The 16,449-nt window shown below is 36.6% G+C and overlaps 1 protein-coding gene across 5 annotated transcripts in view; it reads left to right on the top strand.

Annotated features, from left to right (window-relative positions):
* The window catches only part of NYAP2 (neuronal tyrosine-phosphorylated phosphoinositide-3-kinase adaptor 2), a 180,614-nt gene that overhangs the window by 117,684 nt on the left and 46,481 nt on the right, over window positions 1–16,449 (top strand). For all 5 annotated transcript variants that reach the window (XM_073359901.2, XM_073359902.2, XM_073359900.2 and 2 more), the window contains one exon: window positions 15,403–15,615. In XM_073359901.2, coding sequence (XP_073216002.2) covers window positions 15,403–15,615 — 213 coding nt within the window. The remainder of the gene's footprint in view (window positions 1–15,402; window positions 15,616–16,449) is intronic.

The raw sequence follows: 16,449 nt of genomic DNA, 5'->3' as shown, positions 1-16,449 counted from the left end.
ATAATTTTTATTCCTGATTTTATGACAAATATATTTATATATAATCTAATATTTCTATATTTACAATTAAACTGTATAACCCCATCACTATTTATAGCAATTGAAGATACCCTCTATTTAGTTTTTAGGTTTAGAAATAAGTTACTTAAGGGATAAATTTAGTTAGCTAAAGGGTAACTTTTTTAAATTTGCGGTGGGATTTTCAAAATTTCTAAAGAGATTTGGATGCTCAGTTTCTATTAATTTTAAGAGCAAAACATAACCTAGTGGAGTTGTCTGCTTATACCAGGAATGAATTTGGCCATTCATTGGGATTTTTATGTTAGTAGCTACATTGTGGCCAAAATTTTCAAACTTGGGTACCTAAAGAGAGGGTTCTAAAGCTATAATTAGGCACCTAATTAGATGTGATGAATTTGAAAACTGCTGTGCACTCAAACGTTCCACTGAAACCAACTGGAGTGCCAGTTCAGCACCTTTTAAAATCATTTCAGAGTTTTTATTTAGATACCTCAACAGGGAGACTAAGTGTAGGCACCTAGGTTTGAACATTTTGGCAGGTATGTATCTGCTATTTGCTTGGACTGCATTCTGCAGTCATCCTGCATGCATAACACTCCATTCAATCCATTTATCTGGAAGGGCTGCAGAATGTTGGTATCTACCCATAAAAGAAAACTGCAGGAATTACGTCAACCTAAGGTCAAAAATCATTTATGTTCCCAAATCTCTGCCTGAAACAGACCTCAATTATACATCTGAAGATAGTGCAATAGCAATAGAAAGTCTGCTAAAACTCCTCTTTCGGGCTAAAACTCCAAAGTCAGAAGGCCTGTGAATTGGAACTTAACCATGTTTTGGGAAAGTGAGCAATCTGGACAAGTGCAGATTTGAATGGAGTATGAACCCACATTCATTAGGGCCAAATTCTCACTTTGAATCCACCAGACATAAAACTCTGATATCCTGCCCTTTCTACCTACGGGGACTCCTAATGACTATGGCAGGAGTTTACCACACTTAGCTTGGACGGCCATACAGATCTAACAAGAGAATTTTGCATTTAGCTTGGTCTGATTAATTTCTGTAAACTTTCTTTTCCCATATGCTCTTCTGTCCGACGGGAATCCAAATCCATATGCTAGCTCCTTGGAAAGCACTAGGATGAAAAATTCAGCTTTCTCTCTATCACTTTGTGAACTAATTCCTTGGCATGTAGTAGATTTGAAATCTTTGTGGGTGGATGACGGCAGCTTGGAATCTGAATAAGTTCATTTTTAAGGTGGTTAGCCACCCCCCCATATATGTTGTCTGAAAGATTATAATGAAATTATAATCCACAATTCAGTAGACACCAAGAAGGATCAGAAAATCTGTATAATTATCTAAATCTTCGGATGCTTAACTAAACCTCCAAACCTTCTGAAAATAGTACATCACACATTTCCTTCCTGTCACAACTGTACAGTGAAATGCTCCAAAGGGCAGAAGCCACAGACTCTGCAAGACCCTGTGGAGAGGGTTGCATTACAACTATTATTCATTGCATACAATAATCTTACAATATGTGCAGAAATTCACAAACACACAAGTCTTTTTAGCAGTCACTACTATAAACTACAACAAGTTCCCATTAGCTTGAAAACATGCATATAAACACGAAGCTCTTATAAATTTACAGTCGGAAAGAAGACCATTAATAAACAGAAATAAATAATTTGCAAATAGAAATTGCTAGCCCTCATTGTGGCTTTCAATAGCATTTCACCCAGCTAAATCAAATGGGCTGAAATGAATGAGTCGGAAAAGAGCATTATAGATACAACTGTATTGTAGGTTTCAGAGTAGCAGCTGTGTTAGTCTGTATCCGCAAAAAGAACAAGAGTACTTGTGGCACCTTAGAGACTAACAAATTTATTAGAGCATAAGTTTTTGTGAGCTACAGCCCACCTCATCGGATGCATAGAATGGAACATATAGTAAGAAGATTTTTTTAATATATATATATATACACACACACATACAGATAAGTTGGAAGTTACCATACAAACTGTGAGCGGTTAATTAGTTAAGATGAGCTATTATCAGCAGGGGAAAAAAACTTTTGTAGTGATAATCAAGATGGCCCATTTAGACAGTTGACAAGAAGGTGTGAGGATACTTAACTTAGGGAAATAGATTCAATATGTGTACTGACCCAGCCACTGCCAGTTTTTTATTGTAGTTTTAACTGTGCGTGTGTGTGTGTGTATGCGCGTCTCACTTTGGTTCTGTGTTATCATCATGGTTGGCTACATATCTACATGATGACATAAAAGACAGGTATACAGAAAACAGCATGAGAAAATCTGAAGGCTGTTCATTTCTCTAATTCAGTCTGCATTAAGGATGTGGATAAGACAGATACTGCATATGCTCTGGGCAAACTGAGTGACTCAGTCAACATAACTGGATACAGTGGTCATGCTTAAATTCTTGCCAATTGCATTAGATAACTGAGTAACCCAGGATAACCAAATAATGTGCTGCTCTTTGCAGCACTTCCCTTTAATTCCTGATGGTAACAATATACTATATATTATAGGGATGCTGCCAATTTTTAGGTAACATTAACAAGTTATCGGAACTGGCAAGGTTAATTGCTGTACTTGGAGTATGAGTACTTAATTCTCCCTACCCCACTTTCCTTAATGCTTATGTTTATTTTCATTTGCTCTTTTCTCCCCACCCTTGTATTCAATTCCTTAGACATGCCTTTGCCTTCTTGTCTGTTGGTAAGTACAGGGCACACTTTTGAAAGAGCACAGCACCTGCCATCAGACCCAGATTTTCATAAGCCTTCAGCTACCAGTTAGGCACCAGAATCACATGGCCAGCTTTTCAGAACAGCTTCAGCATGTTGGGTACTGAACTCTTCCCAAAATCTGGCCATCGGTGTCACAGTGGGAGTTGCCGGGTGCTGAGCACTCTGGCTGGGGCTGAGATGGAAGCTGGACTCTTTTGAAAATCTGGCCCTGAGGTGATAGACTCCTTGTAGTATGACCACTGAATGACCTCCGTTTTGCACTATTGTAACTCCATTCACTTCTATAAAAGGAATTAAATGGAAGGAAAAAGAACAAAATGGCAGAACGGGACAGAAAAAAAATGAGGAAAGCTTGTATTTCAGCTGCTTATGTATTTATCAATAAATATGGAGGAGAACCTGCACAAGAATGGGCCAAGAAGGGAGGCCTTCAGTGGAGCTTGAGAGGAGCAGAAAAATTAGTGGCTTATTATTTGAATGAAAGAATGTCTTTGTTACACACAGACATTAAAATAGAAAACATATTTTGAAATGACACGATAGTTTCGTTAACTGAGACCATGACATTGTCTCCTCTTCTACTTCAGCAATTTAGGCTCATGAAAAAATCAAATTCTCTTGGGACTGCTACAGTATATAGAATCGTTGAAGAAGACGTAATTTCATAAATAATTCCTCAGATTTTTTTTTATAAACAGCTGCTGCTTCTGACTGATGTGTATGGACCTCAATCAACATTTCTTTTTAGGAATAAAAAAAAACAACCCTTAAAAATCTATAGTCAAAAAAGAAATTGAGTAAAGTCTGTCTTCAACTTTTTGGTCACGGTTTCACGAGGTTGAAATAGGCTTTATTTTTTGTTTATTACATATACAGGTAGGATATGGGTTTTCTTGGCCATATTAAACATGTTTAAAGAAATGGATCTTTTAAAAATAAATAAAATTACTGGCACCTACTCTGGTCTGTATTTAATAGACGCCACTGATAAGCAAATCAACACTTGCTGCATTTGAAGACCTGGAGTTTAATTATTTGCTCCAAGTTTTGAGTGCCACAGAACTTTCTAAGCCACAAAAAATTATGTCTGTGAAAATTAGACCTCTAGGGCCAAATCCTCAATTGTTGTAATCTAGCATATCTCAGTTGAAATCAATGGAGCAGTGTCAATTTACACCAGCTGTGCATCTGGCTATTAGACACAAATCTGACATTTGTAATTACAAAAGCCCATATTCAAAATTGTACAGTCATCTAGCAAAACTGGCAATATATTATAAATACTGCTTTTTTTAAAATATGTAAACTGCAGAATGCACAACAGATTGATGTGCGCCTAGAAATAATAAAAATAGAAGTAAAAACATTTAACCTTGTGCTGTTTTCCAGAAATCCAAATATGCATTACTTTCAGTCAAATTGCATAAATACAATCTGTTGAAATTTATCTGAGTCCTTTAGAGTGGAGAGATAAATATATGGTACTCATATATTCCTCAGTGAAAATAATAATGAAGTAATAACTAGCATTTTAAACCAAAACTAACCAAAACTAGCCAAAATTGATCACTTTGGCAAAGCAGGTCTGTCTGCCGAACACCTAGGCAGGATAGGTGTGCCTATGCAAATAGGGTCTGCTCCTGAAATCTTTTCCCCGGTGCATGATCAGATGTTAAGGGAGAGCTCATTCAGACCATGCTTACGTACACGTGTGCATGCGAGCTCTCATCAAGCTAGTATGAGTATTAGTAGCGTAGCCCTGATAGCAGGGTTGTGGCGGCAGAGGCACGGATGAGCCACGCTGAGTCCACACCCACCATTTTGAGGCAGGTTTGTATTTGGCACAGCTCAGCGGTGCCTATTCTGTCATTCCCTGTGCTACCACGGCTCTGCTACTATTTATACTCATGCTAGCTCTCAGCGTGACTATGGGTACTAGAGCAGGAGAATCATGCCCCTAGCTCACAGTGTAGATGCAGCCTCTCTCTTTCAGAGTCTGACTTTCCGTTGTACCTTCCTCTGGGTATGTGACAGTGTGGGCAGTCCCTCTGGCAGGCTGATCAGGGAATCTTCTCCTCTGAGAGTGTTAATATGCTGCTTTTAGGACTTCACAGCTGTGCCTGTACACAAAACTGTGCGTACTTTGAGTTTCATACTTGTAAGCTGGGATAGAATTCAAGTGCTTCTGTAGTTTCAAGACCCCCAAAATTCAAAGTACAGACCCTCCATATTTTCTATATAATAGAAAATGTTCTTTAGGACCAGCATGTTTATAACACAGATTTTCACAGATCAGATACAGTCCATTGTAGGGACTAGTATATATGTGTGTGTCTATTCAGAATACAGTCAAAATTAGCTTGTTTAAAACAAATTGTAGTGAAGAGAGGTAAAAAAAAGCATAGCAATTGTACAATATAGAAATCATTTTTGCATTTCCAAAGGCAACCAAGCTGAAACAATTTCCCCAATTTTACCATAAGCAAAACTTAATTTTGCTAGCAAATGTCTGCTTTCCATTTTCAAAATTAGAATGTGTACATCAGAGCTACAGAAAGTCATCGTTAAAAGAAGACCTTTCCAACCCTTGCTCATGATCTGAATGCTACTCCCAGGATCTCCTGAGCCACTGTCACTGCTTCTTGACAAGAGACTGAGGTTAATTAAATGCATTATCTGGACATCTTACAGTAAAACAAGTTAGCTGTAGAATCTGTGTTATTTTAAGAGAGAAGATGGTGGGAACTGTGCATGGGGGTGAAAAGAACAAAGAAAAGAAATAAGTTCCTGCCTTAATTTCTGAAATCCTTGCAACACTTGTAGCTACTATTGCCCTTCTTAACGTTTCTTAAAATGTCTTTTCCATACCAATCTACATAATAAAGAATAGCAATTTATTGGGTTGACTAAGTTGCTTATACATGAGCTTTGAAGTATCTCGACTTTCTAGAACTTCTGATTTGAGTCCCAGCAGCGTGATCCCAGTCCTTAAGTGCAGTCATTAAAGGACTGCTCCAAAGGCCAGGGAAGTCAGAGGAAAGACTCTCACTTCAGTGGGTTTTGGATTAGGCCTGCATTTTGGCAATGGAGTAAAAGGGCTTTACTTCTTGTGTGAAAAATTTGTTCCATACAAAAAGCCTCTCTGACTCAGCATACTCGTATACTCAGACTATAGATACTAATATGGGGGATAGGGAGAATTAGTAAATGTGACTAGCTGGAACATTACACATAACTTTTGGCCCATTGTATCCTCTTAGCTACCCACAGTCTCTCCATAAAAAACCTGCCAGGAACATCTTACCTCAACACAACCAATGACATGGGCCTATCATGGATGGGCAAACCTCAAATGTTCAGAGATATTTTATTTGGTTTATCCAGCTCACCTTGATCTGGATATTGAGCTGGAAAACTTGTGGGATTTCCAGAACTTCCTGGGTTCAGCTGAGGCTGGAAATAGAAATACAGGAACACAGAGAAATAATAATAATTTTTATTACTGTAATAAACAAGAAAGGGTCAAGTTCAACTGGGCTTTAATTTTGTACAAAGGGCCAAGCTGCTTTTAGTAATGAGTGGATTCATCCATCCATAATAATTATTTGGTACAAAAATTAACATGCAATTAACATCCAATCATGCATTAAGTGGGAATAGGAGAGCTATTGATAATCTAACTTCAGCTGAAAGAAAAAAGCCTCATTGTTTGAACCAGACAGACACGGGTAAACCTTATTCTGATGTGTGATTTACATCCATAATTTAAAAAAACAACTTGTTTTGGAAATGTGAATCTACTGTAGCACTGAAATATATTAACTCAAGATAAAGGGACATAAGAAAGGCAGCATAATGTAGGTGTTAGTTTGTGACTGGGAGTCAGTAAATCTGGGTGTTACTCTTTGGTCTGCAATTAACTTGGACATGACCTCACAAACATTTTCACATTGCCTAAAATTAAGCACATATGTTAAGCTTGGAAGGATCAGGATGCAAATTGGTGCCAGATTTCCTTACTCCTTAGTCATGTGCTTCAACCACTGAACTGTGGTATAAGGAACAAAATACAAACAGAACATTTCTGTTAGTAATGAAAAGGAGGTGCTCTCATTGGTTGAAAAATTAAACCATCAAACAAAAATTAGCATTAATAAATGTGGTATACTCAAAGCGGTTAGAAAAATTGCAATTATTTTCCAGGAAAAACTTTGAATAAAATCAAACAATGTTAGTTTCAGTTGAAAATTTTCATAGACTTTTTCATTTATCATCTAAATGAAATTTTTAAAAAGTGTTCAGATTTTATTTGATTGAAATCCAAAATTTAATTTTTTTTTCATATATTTGATATTTATTCACCTCTTCTCTTTTCACCCTTTCCCCACTGGTAAAGTGGGGGCGGGGGAGAGAAAAAAGGAAAAATATAAAAGATGAAAAAAAAATTAAATTAGAACAGAAACATGAGTTTGTTTCAATTTCAGTATAAACAAAATGTTTAATTAATAACTAAATGAAAATAAAAATGTTGTTTTGACCAAAAAAATGGAAAATTTCAACAGTAAATTATTCATGTAAAATGTTGGTATAATTCAAAAAGTTCTATTTTGTTGAAAAACTATTCAACTAAAAATATTCAACAGCTCCATTAGTTTCTATTGAAAGAGACTGCATTTGCAAGTGAGGCTGTAAACTTGTACCCATGAAGTCTGTGCACTCACCTTTTTGTTAAAGTGACCCTATAATTCAGCTTCACCAAGTCAGCACCACTTTCTCTTGTGCTGTCCCAGGATATCTGAAATGTCCTGCTTTTTCACTTCCGCCGTCAAAACATTTTCAGTTGTTTTTGAGTGGAGATTTTTAAAAATAAAAGTAGAAAATGTTTGTTCAAGACTTATTATTTCATTCATAGATTCATAGAATATCAGAGTTGGAAGGGACCTCAGGAGGTCATTGATTGGAATGGACCCTGTGCTTACCAGGAATCCATCCAACGGTGATGAACAGTGTTTGGAGCAAAAGGAATTGTTGAATGAGTGTAGACACTAACCAAGTTCTTTTATTCAAAGTGAACGTTAATACCAATTATTCATTCAAGCAACAAGTTGTTGGAAAAAATCCTTCACGCTGAGGCTGTAGGAACATAGTTATTACCAGACTGGATTGCACCTGTGGTCCAGTATCCTTTCTATGACTGGGGCCATTACAAGATGCTTCATAGGAAGGAAATCTTGCAGTAGGCAGTGGTGGAATCATCTGCCCTCCACATTAGGTCTCAAATAGTTAGAGGCTGGCTTAAGACCTGAAGCATGTGGTTTGATATTCCTAAGTGGCAAAACAGTCTCTGAGCCCCAGAATAATATATGTATCTATGTTAACATCTCACAACCAACCATTTATTTTCAGAACAGTATAAACCACAATATATTCACAGTAATTTCCAGCAGTTCTTTCTCACAGTAGAATGTGCATTATTTCAGCCCCAACAGCACCACCCATTGATGAGTTCACAGCTACTATTATTTATATTGTTACAGTAGAATGTGCATTATTTCAGCCCCAACAGCACCACCCATTGATGAGTTCACAGCTACTATTATTTATATTGTTACAGTATAAAGAGACCAATCCCTACTTTCTTATGCTAGGTTACTATAAGAGTCATAGAGTTTAAGGCCAGAAGAGATGACCAGATCATCTATAGAGAGAAGAAGACACAGTACCTGCCCCAAAGTGTTTACATGCTAACACTTCAATCCTGAAAAGACACATGTGCTCAACTTGATTTCAGTACGACTACTCATGCTAGCAAAGTTTAACACATGCAGGATGGGATCCAAAAAAGATAAGTCAAAGAAATGATAAAAATAGACAGACAGTAACCAAGAAAAATGTTTAATGAGGTTAGATGCATGTCTTATTAGTTAGGTCTTTACATTTGCTAGTTTTAGTTTATATTAAATTTTAAACTTTATTATTTATTGTAACCCATGTCTTTTTCCATTTCTGTGGGCCAGATGTGATATACTTATTCCCACCGAAGAGTATCTTACTCCACAAATAGTCCCACTAAAGTCATTGGCACTACTCTGAAGCTATTGCAGTTATGAAATAAGGTGCTTACCCAATAGGAGCCAAGCTGTCAGCATCTGGCCCTATTTTTCTATTTGAAAGCCATTACCTATTTTTTTAAATTTATCTATTTTTCTACTTTTGAAAAATGTTACCTATTTTCTGACTATTTCTATTATTGTCCTTCCCTGTTTTCTTTTTTTATGTTTCAGCTTTAATTCTTCCCTAATTTCTATTTTGGAATGACCCTAATGCTTTATTTTTTATTAACCCTTCGTTTTCATGGAATTATCATCCTATTTCTACTTTTGATTGTGTTTTGTATAAATTCGCCCCTGCCAGTGCCCTCCTTTACTCTCCTACATCCCCCAGAATTCCCCACTTGTGGCCTTGAGGCCTAGCTACAGAAAATCAGCCAAATAACAGGTAGCCTCCAATTCTAAGCTTCCAAGGTCTGTCTGCCCCTTCCCTATTCCATCTGTTAGCAGGTAGAGTACATATCCACTGTATTTAGATGTGAGTAAAAACTCACATTCCAGAAGCGGAGCCAGAATTTGAACAGTGGCAGAGCCAAGGGTCACTGGTGGTACCACCTTCAGTTAAAAAAGCACCACACATAAACCTAAAGGCTGCTGGGGTGGCGGTGGGGGGTGCCTCCCTACTAGCTCTGCTACGCTCCATTCCATGGGCGCCTATGTTGAATTAATCATTAGATGCATTTCAGTCTTGTCTCCTTGAATGTTGGGTGGTTTCTGAGACTCTTTTTCAGGCACTCTATTGATTTTGCATGGAACTAGGTCAGAACTGCTTTGAATTGAGCTGCTCCAATTCTCACTTAACTGTAAGAAATGAGTATTAAAAATTGATATGAAAAGCAAACTTCTGCTTAATTAGCAACCAGATAAAGACAGACTAGACAAGCCACAAGCTTAATAAAGATCAGAAAAAGGCTTTCGTTGGCACTGTAATATATTCATAATTGTTTGTTATAAATATAATTTCTTAAAGCATTGAATCTTTCCTTTTGCAGAATTTATACCCAGTTTATTTTCTCTGTGGTGTTTTTGAATATATATTTGTACACGATGGTCTGCGCAGATCAGACAAAGAAGTGCACATCAAGAAGGTAGTATAATACTTTGACATTATGAAGAAGCACTCATTCCAAGATTTTAAAGTACCTTATAAAGATGAGTAAAATTTTATCCCCAATTTACAGATAAATAAATTGAGGCACAAAGGTTAGAGGTAGGATTTTGAAAAGAGCTTGGCATTGGCCTAACTGTACTCACTCTGGAGTCAATAGTAAAGCTCCCCTTGACTTCAATGGAAGGAAAGTAAAGCCAATGTTAAGAGCTTTTAAAATCCATCTCCAAGTGATTTACCTGGTTTCCACATCAATATCCCAATCTTGCAAAGACTTATGCACATATGTTTCTTTAGGTACCGTGAGTAGAAAAAATTATTCCCCGGATTAACAGAGTTGTATGCTTTAAATGTTTTTTTTTATATTTTAGATTTATAAAAGACAGAAAAAAGAAAGAATGAATAAAACATGGATTATTACTTTATTAATTACAGATTACAGAGAGAAGGTTAGCAGAGCAACCCTCATGTGTAGTTCCTTCACACTATTGCTTGTTTGTCTCTTTAAAAATGATTCTGCTATTTGTTAGATAGCATTACAATAAGAAGCCATTATGTCCTAGAATTAATATGTGCTTAAGCAGCTTGTGGCAGGCTGGCCACATAGAGCATATTTGTTGCAGTGATAGCTTTTTAGGTAAAATGTGTTCCCTAGCTCCGATTGTCAAATTAGTTTGGTCTAAACAGTGGCTGATTAGCTGCGTTTCTCAGGTTGTTTAGAGCTTACAAGTCCTCAGAACCACAAATCACATCAAAACTATGCACCCATTAAGAGATCTTTTATAATGTTCAAACCATACATGTCAATTATTTAGAAAATGTGTACTGCCTAAGAGATTTTAGCTGCCATCTTTTTCATCAAATGAGAAGGCCTGGGATTTAGGTGAAATAAATGTGGAAAGTGACCATCTCTTAATATTGAAATACAGTGATATGTGGAAGTGCTTCAAGCATTTGAACGCCGGTATGGGAATCTCACTGAAGGGGTATCATAAATATTTAAAGCAACAAATGATTTATTGAAATTTACATTTTATGTACTATTTTGGGAAGAATTATAGACCAATAAAGACACTTTCCATAATGATGTTCAGTTTTCAAAATTCAGCGTTTGACTGTGAAAAGATTTACCTTTAGACATGTGATTCAAGGAACTCATTAACACAGAGCTTTTATGGCTTTTGCTACCTCCAGCCATCTGAATGAGATAATAACAGCATAGTATATCTTAAATCCAATTTGCATTATTTTGTGTCATTTAAATAATAAGTGATGAGCCCTCTGTAGAGTATATGTTACCTACTGTCAATATGGGTACACTAAGCACTGAAGTCCTTCCACAGCTTTTGCAGGATGGCACAACTATTCCTTTAAGTCTTGGCTTGTCCCAGCTAAAATTATCAACCACCCATAAAAGCATGTGTTTTGCCTTAGATAAATAATAAGGTTATCTCAATATGGGTACTTCACCATGGCTCCACATGTGTGCAGCTTTCTTCTCACACAGTATACATTGCAGGATCAGTGCCTGAGGCGTTTATATAAAACAATGAGTACGTTTTTAACTAGTGTAAGGGCCACTGAGCTGTGGTCCATGGAGTTCCATTTGCAGTAGCGTAGAGTAGTGTAGAATGGTAGACGGCATGAGACAGCCCAGATAACTGTAGAGCTGTCATAGTGACCACAGAATGGTTCCAGTTATGTTCCATGGCCTGGGAGGGGAGCGTTCTGCCCCTCTCAAACCTTCATTGGGCCAGTTAAAATTAGTCATTCTTCACATGTAACAGGAAGTATTATGGTGAATTTACAAAAACATGGGATTTGAGGGAATAATATATATATCCATTATAACCCTGTATGATTATAAATCAGAATATGACATAAGAATTCCTTTGGTCTTAAATTTGCAGTAAATATATATATTATTAATAATATATAAGTAAAATTTTGAAGCTGAAATTATTCCCTCTTGTCATTTAAGTAAAGTAGGGCCATCTTCAAGATCAGGTGACTGAAAATTAATTTTGCCATGTACTTTATTGTTCTTGACATATTACAAAACCAGGTGAAATCAAATATTCCAGAAGGCCATGGAAAATATCAGCATATTGTTTTTCTGACTGTGCATCAGTGTTACTGATAAGTATCATCCAATAACAATGTTTGGGGCCTATAATGGGCTGCATGAGATTATAGTCTGATCCAATCTGCTTTTCATTTTTAGGATTTATTAATTTTTAGATAACCTCAGAGCTGAAGCTCCCCAGAAAAGGATGGGGAGTGGAAATATATGAAATCTAGGCTGACAAGTGAAAACGGATTTTCTACAAAATCTTAAGAAATAAACTGAGACCAGATCTTCAGCTGGGGTAAATTGACATAGCTCCACCAATTCCACAGCAGCTACACTGTTTAATACCAGCTGAGGAGACGGTCCTATTTTCCTCCTCATAGTATTCCAAATATATAAAACACTTTTCCTTAGTGCTGACTAACAAAGACTGACTAATGCAGATCAACTTTAGGACTGTTCAGCCCTAAGACATTCCAGGGCAGATTTTAGCTGGTAGAAACTACTATAGCTCCTACTGAAGTGAATGACCGTTTACGCCGTCTCTCCAAATTAACAGAAAGAGCCTGACTCTGAAAACACTGCTATCTATAATGTTTATGACCAGATGTGGTGCCACTGAAGCAAGTGATTTCACTAAGGCTGCTCATGGTTTTTAGTATTATGCACAGTAGCAAGTTTGCAGGATCAGAGCATTGCATTGCACCTCTTTTCACTCTTTTGCCAGAGTACTTTATAACATCATGCAAAATTGATTGCCTGTTGGGTCTCATTGCTTAATCAGTCTGTTTTAAATTGCCTTTGACTATTTCCACAGCTCAGTTTGTTTGCAGAAAATTGCTGCCATTTGATTCAGCTAATAGAAATAAGAGGTGACATTCAGAAAAATCATTTGCATCAAGTAATAAGTACAAATGCTGCTCTGTAAAGTGAACTGAAGTGTTTTTGATCCCCATTGTTCCACATGCAACTGGAGTGCTTCTTCTGTAACTAAGGGATGACTTTGTCAGTGTGTGAAATTTCAAGTGGTTGTATTCAATCAGCAGTAAGAAGTCACAAATATAAAAGGCTCTCACTAAAATAATCAAAGCATTTACAGTGGCTATTGAAAGATATGGTGAATTAGTTCTTTTGAATGCTGCAATAAGATGAAGGAGTTTGGGTAAAGTTACATACGTTCTTTCCATAACTTCAGTGTGCACATTTACTATTAGTTAGGACCTGAATCTATGAGATTACATGTGCCCCTCTCAATTTCTGTTGGTTTTACTGGAAAATAGGCACTCAGAACTTTGAAGAAGGCAGTCAGCTCCTCCCAGGACTCGACCCTTATTCAGTGTCTTTGGTTTATATTTCCATCGAATTTCTGATATTTGTTCTCCTCTTCCACTTTCCCAGTAACATGGCATTTACAGGAATCGCATGTTATTAGTTTATAGATATATTTCTGCTATAATTATGTGTAAATGTTAAATGAATAAATCCCTATGTCATTATATTTCTCTACATAGCTCCTTGCACTACCCTGCCTCTCTAAGAATGCATAAACAAGGCTTGGTGGCAGACATTCCATGCTGAAAGTCCCTGAAAAGCCTGTGTCATGTAATATGGATGCAAACTATTCTTCAGTGCTCTCCCTATGTAGCCTTTTGGGTTACAAAGAAGGGGCCTTCCCCCTTATGATATTTCTCTATTAAAGTAGGCGGTCCAAAAGTTCAAGGAAGGGCAGTAAATAGTTGTTAGATTTTGAGATTATAGTGCTTTTGTGATTACTCTAAATATTCTTTATGTGAATCGTCAGCTTGGAATTGTTTTGTGATATTCTATTGCTTTTTTGTTACTGTGTCCTAGGACCTTTACGCTTGGGGATGAAAAAATGTTCCTGTCAGAAACATTGTTAAAATCCTTATACTTCCTTCTCTTTTCAGTAGCAAGCTTATAAACCAACAGTAATTCATATAGTATCTTAATGATTCCATAACGTACAGCATACCTGCTCATTAGAAATGATAAATTTGTCTTCTCATTAATGTTTTCTTGAGGGATTTTACAAAAAAAAATGTTATTTTTCTCATAAACAAGTTCATCAACAGATTAAAATATTAAGGGACCCAAAATCTAACCGGGTATCTTTGTTCAAGGTACAATAAACAATTTTGTGTATAGTTGTGTGTAGGCATTGTGTACATCTCTGTCTCTCTCTTCTCCTCCAAATTATATAGATAGTTAAAACTGTGTTTACCCTATAGTGCTCCACACAGCGATGCTGAAGTTCAGAAGGGCCAGCATTTCCATTATAATCCCGAATGTTTATAAATCAGGAATATGCCATAAGAATACCTTTGGCCATAAATCTGAAGCATAAAATTCCAGAGGGAATTTTTCATCAAATAAGAAAAAAAATAGATCAGCAGGCTTTGCATAAGTGGATCAAATAGTAATTAACTGTTGTGTTTTAAGTCTCTTTTAAATGCTTCCCCTGTTTATGTTTTTGATACAATTCATTCATAGACCATAGAAAATAGAAATGGAAACTATCTGTTAATTCCATTGAAGGTGAGTTAGTTTTGAAATACGATGCCCCACCCTGTTGATGGACCCGTCATAGAAGAAATGGGGGAGGAGCAAGAAGGGGCTCTGGACAGAATAGATAGTTACCAGGGATGGAAAAAGCTGCTAAAACCCTGGCATCACTGGGGACACCTGCTCTCCCATTTGTCTGCCTTCTCCGCTCCACAACAACTCTTGTGCTTGCAAATGGAGCAGCCACTAATTTGACATCAGAGGGATTATTCAAGTGAGTTGTATAAGCAGAATTTATCCCATAGATTATGCTACTGGCATACTAGAAATACTTAAATTAGTCAGGCACGAGAGATTGTATGTAGCTTCCATTAATGCTCCTGGGAATCACAAGCCCATCAGCTGAACAATACAAAACCTTAGGAAACAACTTGCATAGAAAGAGAGAGAGAGTTCTAGAAGGACCAGTTTGCAGGGACGAGACAGCCATAAAGAATTCAAGGTAATTTCCTAAATGTTAGTTTTAAAAATATGATTTAAAGAGCTTTGATTGGGGCATAATTTTTTGCACAATAAGTATTTTCATAAAATATTGTAGTTCAACAAAAACAAGTGAATTAAAAACTGCCAGTTTTACCCATTTCTCTGATTGTGGTGGTCATAACTCAACCAGAGGGATAATTAAGGATGATCGCTTTTTATACTAGTCTGTTAAAGAATACCATGGTATGAATTTAATTAAAATGCACTAGATAATGGAATGTGGACTTTGTATATTTTGTAGAACCACTAGACGAGTTGAAGATCAGGAGCCACAGTACTGAACCACTACCAAAGTTGGAAAACAAAGAGAGAGGAGGTCACCATGGGACAACTTCCTCCAGGGAGCCAATAAAAGCTCAGGAATGGGATGGAACACCAGGACCACCAGTTGTGTCCAGTAGACTGGGAAGATCCTCTGTTAGTCCAACAATGTTGGCAGGAAACAGCAGCTCAGGTATGTGGGAGTTTGTTTCACAAGCAGAGCAAGGAAAGAAATCTCATGATACCATTACAAATATAGGGCCCAATCCTGCAAGGAGCTGAGCTAAAGAAATTGGAAGTTGAGGGCACTTAGTGCCAGCTTTTTAAAAGTATTTAGTTGCCAAAAGATGCATATAGGTGATTAACTTCCACTGAAATCAGCTTTTCATCTATTGTGCTAAATTCTTATTGAAATCAATGGGAATTAGGTACCTAGATGCTTTGGAAAATCCCATTAGGCACTTATCTGCATCTTTGGGCACCCAAATATCTTTAAAAATCTGTCCATTAGCACCTTTCAGGTTCAGGCTTTATATTCCCTATAGCTGTTTTCTCTATTTAGACAGAATTAGGTCCTTAGTAGCTAATGATCAAGAATAAAATTGTACCATTCAAATATTTGAACAAAATTTGTAAATTACACATAATTTTGAGGGACACTGTGGCTAATAATCCTCCAGATTTCAGTTCATAGAGGGACAATAATAAATTCAAATGTCACATAAGATAATGAGTAGAACATGCTGTAGCATAAACAAAACTGTCATATTGATATACACAACAGATGAAAACAAGAGGTCCACTCTTTTACGCTTACATGTAAATCAGTCCAAAACTCACTATAGATTTCAGAAGTCAATATTAGTATTCATCAGTGTTATTAATCACATTAACTATTATATACATTTATATATATATAATATATATAGTGACTTGATATAATCCATTGAAATAAAAAAAAAACTGCCTATATTTTGTAAAATGTCTATCTAAGCTGAATATAGCTGGCACATGTATAACACTATGA

The sequence above is a fragment of the Lepidochelys kempii genome, chromosome 9 (assembly GCF_965140285.1).
Source record: "Lepidochelys kempii isolate rLepKem1 chromosome 9, rLepKem1.hap1, whole genome shotgun sequence".
NCBI lineage: Eukaryota > Metazoa > Chordata > Testudines > Cheloniidae > Lepidochelys > Lepidochelys kempii.
Note: the sequence above shows the minus strand (reverse complement) of the source record. Positions and strands in the feature narration are given on the sequence as shown.